Source organism: Aegilops tauschii, chromosome 7, assembly GCF_002575655.3.
Source record: "Aegilops tauschii subsp. strangulata cultivar AL8/78 chromosome 7, Aet v6.0, whole genome shotgun sequence".
In the NCBI taxonomy this organism is placed as follows: Eukaryota; Viridiplantae; Streptophyta; class Magnoliopsida; order Poales; family Poaceae; genus Aegilops; species Aegilops tauschii.
In genome coordinates this window covers 22063452-22071083 of record NC_053041.3, presented here as the reverse complement: position 1 = coordinate 22071083, position 7632 = coordinate 22063452, and the positions used below count along the sequence as shown (strand labels likewise).

The following is a 7632-nucleotide window of genomic DNA, read 5'->3' as shown; positions in this document are numbered from 1 at the left end:
TCCATACCGAGCAGCACCGTCGCCGTCACCTGCCCCGGGAAGGGGACGAGCGCGCAGGGTCAGAAGGGCCCGCCGCCACCGGCACCACCCGGGCCAGTGCCGGGGGCATCGCCGGCGGCGGCGGGGGAGATCCAACAGGGAGGGGGCGAGAAGAAGGGGATGGGGCGCGCCGCCCCGGCCACCTCCCGGGGAGGCGGCGTAGGGGTGGGAACGGGAGGGGGAGAGGGAAAAGGGGGGCGGGCAGGGCCGGGGCGCGCGCGCCGGCGGCCGGTGGCGGCGGGAGGGGGCTAGGGCGCCGCTGGCGGTGGCGGAAACCCTAGCATGAGGGAGCGGGTCGGGGGCCTAGGGGAAGGGAGTCCATTTTTGTGGATTAGACTGTGAATTCTGTAGCTTTGTTGTCTGAATCCAGATATCTTGCAGGTCACTACTGTCCTTATGTAGCTTAAATTTGTAGATAGATTCTTAGAAAGAGCGATTCCATGGTTGGTTCTGTCTGAAACGGCTCTGACTGGAAAACAATTGACTGTCAGTTCTTAATCAGTATGTATATGTAACATGATGCTCATTAATTGCGTGTTCTTCAGGATGAACTTGAGGAATATTTAGAGAAGGCCAAGACTAGGACTGAGAGCAAGGTGGCCACTGCCGGCCACTAACGACAGTATATATGCACAACAGCACAATAACTAATTAAGGGGTCAAAAAATGAAGAAATACCTAAATCGTGTAATCTTTATATACTTTGAGAGAAGGAACAGAAGGAAACAACATCTGAAGAGCAAGCTGGTGTGGCGGCGATGGCGAAGGGCAAGCGGAAGGTTGAGGCTGGTGGTGGTGTTCATCGACTGTCGGAGTGATGGGCGGCACCACAGGCAAAATCAGAGCTCGAGGTGCGCCTCTGTGAGCTCGACTGCTCGAGTAGGTGATTACATCGTGCTACGTCACGCACTCATGCAACTGACGCAGGTGAGGAGGCAGAGCTAAGCCATCGGGCATGAGCTAGCCTGAACAAACCAGATTAATTCTGTTGTTCGATTGGACAGTGAGCAGAGCACTTCTGCACTGAAAGCAAGATCATTCAGATAAACTAGCTCAATGACATAATAAATACTGTAATAGACACCAACTAAGAAGCATTTAAGTACCCTTTTCCGAACATCAATCCCTGAAGAAAACTTCTGCACTGAAATGACATGCAATGTAAGCAATATCATTCAGACAAACTAGCTCAATGGCATAATAAATACGAGTAATAGACACCAACTAAGAGGCATGTAAGTAGCCTTTTCTGAACATCAATCCCCGAAGAAAACTGCTTATCACTTGAGCTAATCGATCGTCTCCTTCGTCTGTTGCTGAAATTTATAGGATACATACATGCACGCTGTAGCACTCAAAAACATTGTCATGATACATTGGTGTATATTTATTGCATCAATGTATTGCTCAAGAAAAAAAGGACATCCACATTGGAAGCAGCTAGCTAGAAACAAGGCAGGCACATCAACAACAACTGTAAGGAAGTATACGTATGACAACAATGAAAATGAACACCTGAGCATTGTCTATCAAAGCCAATTCTTTCGGATGAAAATAAACAATTGAGAATCAAGGATTATCAAACCAATTCCTTGAGAAGAAAATCTGATGTCTGAGCATTATGAATCATAAATCACGTCTTTCATTTAACAAGCACAGCTGAAACAAGAACACACGAATGAATAGCAGTACATATATAGTTCGGACAGGTAACAAGAAAATTAGCCTGCAAATGGAAACACGAGTACACGACTCAGTCTCCATCTTACAATAAGTTTTTTTCTTATTTAAAACCCACAACCAGAATCAATCAATAGGCAATATTATCGCACTTAAGAAGCAAGCGCATGAACAGTAACATCAGTATCAGCAGTTCAGCACTCAGCAGCAGCAGAAGTGAAGAGCACCATACGCAGTGGAGACCGAACTAGCAGCAAATGGTGCAGTAGTACATCTTGATAAAGCAGAGGAAACGTGGAAGGTGTGATATCACTGGATATGTATGTTGAGATGCATTGAGTCGAATCTCCACATGGTCCAAATATTCCGGCCGGCAACCTGGAATCCTGCATAACCAACATTGAATCACATCAACATGTTAAAGTAGTACGATTGGAGAGGAGGGAGAAAGCAAGCAGTGGTACTGGTTGTGGTTGGCAGGTGAGTGGCTACGGCCCACGTACCTACACATTTCCTGACCAGTGTGTCAGGTCAATCTCGGATAGAGTGCTGCCACTGTGACCCTTGAATTTCAGAACATTGGCACAGCAACGTCAAAAAGTCGCTGGTGATTTCATGGAAGCCAAGATACTGGAGTGGCAGGAGGAACTCAATGCCAGTTGGGACCTCTGTCATGCTGCTGAGTTTGAATAACTCTAATCTTTCCAGGCTCGCCATGGCACCTTGCTGTATCTCTGCTCGATTCAGATTGGGCAGGTCCACTAGTTGAAGAACCTTCAGCTTTGGAAACCACCCGGTGAGAAATGTCAGCTGCTCTCCATTATATGCTCTAGTGAACTCTAGACGTGTCAAGTTTGACAACCGAGAAAGAGATGGCAAGGGGTCTTCTCTTAGCTCTGACGAAAATAGAGCCAATTCATATAAGGTTTGCCCCTCAGCAGCTTGGAAGAGAGGAGACTCGTCCAATGCCCCTTCCGCTAATCGCCCTCTCAAAAAAAGCTTTTGCAGGTTTGGTAGGCAGACATTCAACAAGAGAACCTCATTCTCATCACTTGCATTAACACTTAAGGTGGACAAATATCGCATCTGAACTATAGACTCAATGATGCGTGCACAGTAGATTCCCTTCACATTCCATAACCTCAAGCTTCTGAGTTGCCTCAACTCACCTAAATATTTAACAGACTCGCCATTTGCTTCCAATGCCTGTAGCGTTTGCAGATTTTTTAGATTTCCAAGGCCATTGGTGATACGCATACCCCCACGACAATGAAACTCTCTCCAATCTGGATCTGTTATTTTCTCAGCCAATAAGTGCTTAAGCTTCTTCAGTTTCACAATCCCTCTAGGCAATTCATGTATGTCACATTCATAGAGGTCTAGTGTCAACAAATTTGAAAGCTTCTCAACAGACTTGGGGAGCTTCTTCACTTTTGTATAACGCAAACCCAAATGGCGGAGATTAAAAAGATCCCCAATAGCATCTGGAATCTTCTCGATGGGTAGACCACTTAATACTAGCACTGTCATATATCTTGACCCCGTGCATAGCTGAGTTATAGTAGATAAAGGCATACTATTGTCTAGTGTGATAACTGTACGAAGCTGGTGTATGCCAGAAATTAACTGATCACTATCGTTCTTTAGGTTGTGGAATACCAATCGTCGCCCATCCATCTCAAGAGACCCAGCACATTTTTTGTCATAGGCAGCACCAAAACTATTCTTCTTGCACAAGTCCATTGCGAGTTCACGTAAGATATCGTGAATCCTGAATTCCTTCATCCTACCAAATGTGTTCCTCTCAACAAGTTGTAGAATGTTTCTATCAATCAGCTCCTTTAGATAGCCTTCTGCCACTTCTTCTAATGTGCTTTCACCCCTCTCCTCGACGAACCCTTCTGCTATCCATAATCGTACAAGTTCTTTCCTTTTGAAAATATAGTCTTCTGGAAATAAACTGCAGTACAGGAAACAACTTTTCAAATGTGTTGGAAGATACATGAAACTCAGATGCAAAACATTCCTTATGTGATCGAACCTCGAATTGTTAATTAGCTCCCAACCCAATTGGTCATTTATTTTTCTCCATTCTTCCACAGTTTTCTCACGCACACGCAAAAGGCTACCAACTAACACAATAACAAGAGGCAAGCCTTTGCACTTGTTAACTATTTCCTTTGACAAATGCTTCAACTCCGGAGGACAGTCATGATTTGTATCTCTTGGAAGCAGGGGCATGCCGGACGGTGCCATGAGGGATGTATCACATATCCAACCCAAGTAACCAAGGGAACATTTATCTAACATTTGGGTCAAAAATCTTAATCCCGTGAAGCCCAACACCCGTTGTTCCATCAACTCCCCACCCAGCCCCTTCCATGCTCCGTTTCTAGGTTTTACATTGCTTGGAAAGGCTTTCTTGCAAAAGAGATCCCATGCCTTGTCTTCTGGTAAAGCTTCCAGTGTTAAGATATGCCCTTTTGAGGCAAGTGCGGCAACATGGGCTTCCCTTGTTGTGATCATCAATCTACTACCCTTATCATTATCAATAAGTACCCTAGATAAATCATCAAATGCTTCTGGAGTCCAAATATCATCCAATATGATCAAATACTTTTTTTGCTCTAGAAAATTTTTCACTGTCTCTTCAAGGCGTGTGATGTTCAAAACCTCAGTGTTTGATTGAATGCTGACTTTATCTTTGAAAAGTTCTTTGATAATATTCCTCAAGACATCTTCTCTGGAATAAGTTTGAGAGATGGAGACCCAAGCATGACATTGAAATTTATCTCTCACTTTCTTGTAGATATTTGCAGCTAAAGTTGTTTTACCAAGCCCTCCCATTCCAAGCAATGCTATCACAAAGCGTTCCATACCACCACTTTCCAACCACTTCTCAAGTTTTTCTCCGCTGGCATCCATCCCCACTAGATCTTCATCATCAAGCGAGCGTGAAATATTCGCTAGATCTTGTGCCCTCTTGACGATGTAATTTGAGTTGTTAGTATCTCCGTTATTTATCAGGATAACCCATCGGTTTTTCGTCTCTGACAGGTGTGTAAGGTCTTTCTCTATTTCTTTTATCTTGAAAGCTATCTGGTTCAAAGAAAGTAAAGATCTTGGCTTTTTTATCCCTTTCTTCAGGAAAAAGAAACAACCTATATCATGTTCTTGACCAACTAGATACAAGTACTCATCCACCATGTCCTCCATCACATGTGCTACTTTCCGTACCTCCTCCAACCAGCCCTCATATACTTGATTGTTGCGGTTCCGAATGTCCATTTGGCAGAGAACATCATGCATTATGCGAAGCTCCCTGGCAACACGACCCATATTGCCTTGAAGCTCTAGTAGTTGTGTCCTGTACCTTGCAAACTGCACACTGGCCTGGTCTACCGCTCCCTTTGCCAAGGCAACTCCGATCTTTTTAATGGCTAGAAGAATCACAATCTCAGCCATTTCTTTCTAAGAATTGCTAATGTCTCACCGTTGGTGGAGGGGTCTAGTTGTATATTTTACTCAGTATCATCAGAATAGCCACTGTAAAATGAAGTAATTGATGTATTAATTAAATTGTTGTCTATTCTGCTAGTAGCAAGCACTTGCTGAAACACTTCAAAACTCCCAAAAATAGGAAGAATCTTTCAAAAGTAATATTTTAATCATAATGTTAACCTATCTAACTCTAACCCAAATAATAATACAAAGCAATACTTATGACAGGAAAGCCCATGAGAAGTTTAAAGCACTGGGATTGTGATAGAGTCACCTGTAGGCAACTAAATGAAGGCGTGTTTGGATCTTAGGCTAGAGATATACTAGCGATGCTAGGCAAGACTTGACATTTGGTAAACGAAAAAAAATCTTGCTTTGCCAGGCTAGAGAGGCAGTTGAGGCTTGGAAAATCTAACCAGGCCAGGAGATCGAAATCGGCTCTCCTTCGGCACCAAGAACGAACGAAAATTACGGAACGGATGCAGGTTGCCTGCCTAAGCAAGCTCGGAAGGGGAACCCAGCATAACCTAACTTACAGAAACTCTGACCAAGCATGTGCTTCATATGGCGGCAGCTCGGCAATATGCATATTCTACTTCCACGGAGTTGGCTAATTTCGAAGTTCCTGCCTTCTGGGTACCTTTTCCGCAACATCTATCTTCCAGATAGATGGACAAACAAATAGCTAGACTTGTTTATTAAGTTGTAAGAAAGATGTATAGCAATCAAGAAAATAAAAAGGAAGGCTAATCTATAATATTGAAGTACTCACTGGGAGAAATTGATATATGATTGTTGTAACTAAGACGAAGCCGTCATGTTCACTTTAGGAGATCCTCACACAACAAGAATGTTGACATTGTCTTAACATTCCCATCATGTACTAAGTATGACGCCGGTAAAGAACACAATCAACAACTAAGCTGCAGATTAATTATAGATTGTTTGCTAATCCTTGGGAAAGCATGGATGGCAACTAAAAGCTCAACATACCTGCCAGCTAGCCTTTTGCACTTCTTCCAGAAGAAATAAAGAAGTTTGTCCTTCTTCCAGAAGAAATCTTTACTGTGCTTATGGTGCTGGAAGAAATAGCAATCTTTTACTCAGAAAATATATTAGGCTTGCAAACTCGCAAAATAGCAGAAATGTATTTTTTTTCTACTGAAAGAGAGATTGTTCCGAGTAAAACCTGAGATAGCCAGTCTCGTAATGGCTTAGATCCGGTTGATCTAGGTGAACTCCTCGTGCAGTTCAGAATATCAGACCATTAGAAGCCTTACGGAGATTCTGAACTTCCATGGAGTCATGGACTCATGGGTATCAACAAGGGTGTGCTAGCTTGCTGATGACAAGTAGATGGATTTGGTCTTCAACTTGAGGTGTCCTCCTTGTTCCTTTTATCCATAAAACCAAAAAACAACGACGTGCCTGTCTTGTAATGGCAAGGGAAATTGGTTATTTTGCATCGACCTAGCTAGGGTGATAGTTCTACTGGTACAGCCTAGGATATTGATAAGATTGAAGAAAATCAAATTAAGGGAAACACACCTAGCTGGAAATCGATTTGGATCTGTAACGACCTCCTTTTGCACTTCAGAATCTGAAATCATCAAAACACCGATGGTCGGTCAAGCGAACAAGAACCAGGCGAAGCTCTTAGGGCCTGTGTTTCCCGTGTGTTTTGTGAGAGGAGGAGGAATCCTAATGCCCTTTAGACTAGCATACATGCATACACCTTCTGGCTGGTTAGCATCACTCTTGATTCCTACCAACCCAATAATTGTTCTTACCAACTCTTGAGATTTTTTAATCTAAATTTTGGTGAACAGCACAAGTGAGCAACTCAAGGAAGGCACCGGGAAGCATCTTTAATATATAAAATCTCACCATCCTAGTATATGCATCGTAATAGCTGTCACCACTCACCACTGAAATTGTTCTTAAACATACAACTTGGGGTCCTTGCCAATAATTAGTCATGATAGTTGGTGCTGGCCGGCATTTTTTTTTTTTGAAGCACTTGGCCGGCATGGTTGACATGGACAAACTGATGGAGACCTCTTAACAGGTGGTGAAGCTATCCATACATACAAAATGAGCAACTCAAGATGCTAAGCTGATTGTTTGTTCTTCGTGAGGAGTACTCACATAAGGCTAAGACGATGCCTGGCACAACCGCGAATGAGAGCAAGCTCGTCCTCTATGGCCTCTTCAAGCTGGTCACCGCCGGCCCAATCAACACCCGTATATATGCCAGGCCTCCTTGCTGCTAGTAATGGGCTAATCGCTACATATGGAGATGGTGCTAATTGACGACATTGTTTATATCTGAACATGTTTTCTGGTGAAATCATTAACAGTGGAGATTTAACGATATGTGTCCTACGATTTTCTTTGTGTATAATCTCCTTC

At 43.4% G+C, this 7632-nt stretch overlaps 1 protein-coding gene across 2 annotated transcripts; it reads right to left on the bottom strand.

Annotated features, from left to right (window-relative positions):
• Nucleotides 1-1624: 1624 nt before the first annotated feature.
• Nucleotides 1625-7021, bottom strand: LOC109772074 (disease resistance protein RPM1). 2 transcript variants are annotated; one of them, XM_020330768.3, is made up of 5 exons: nt 6769-7021; nt 6410-6648; nt 6214-6299; nt 2223-5265; nt 1625-2105 (listed from the first exon to the last, which is right to left on the bottom strand). In XM_020330768.3, exon 4 carries the CDS (start codon nt 5182-5184, stop codon nt 2251-2253), a length of 2934 nt encoding a protein of 977 aa, XP_020186357.1. In that variant the 5' UTR covers nt 5185-5265; nt 6214-6299; nt 6410-6648; nt 6769-7021; the 3' UTR covers nt 1625-2105; nt 2223-2250. The 2 variants fall into 2 exon arrangements, with proteins under 2 accessions (XP_020186357.1, XP_020186358.1); XM_020330769.4 differs by having other exon boundaries at nt 6410-6652; nt 6769-6965.
• Between the last annotated feature and the right edge of the window lie 611 nt (nt 7022-7632).

What these genes read in the sequence shown, in the direction of transcription:
- LOC109772074 (XM_020330768.3), bottom strand. Translation starts at nt 5,184, where the DNA reads ATGGCTGAGATTGTGATTCTTCTAGCCATTAAAAAGATCGGAGTTGCC.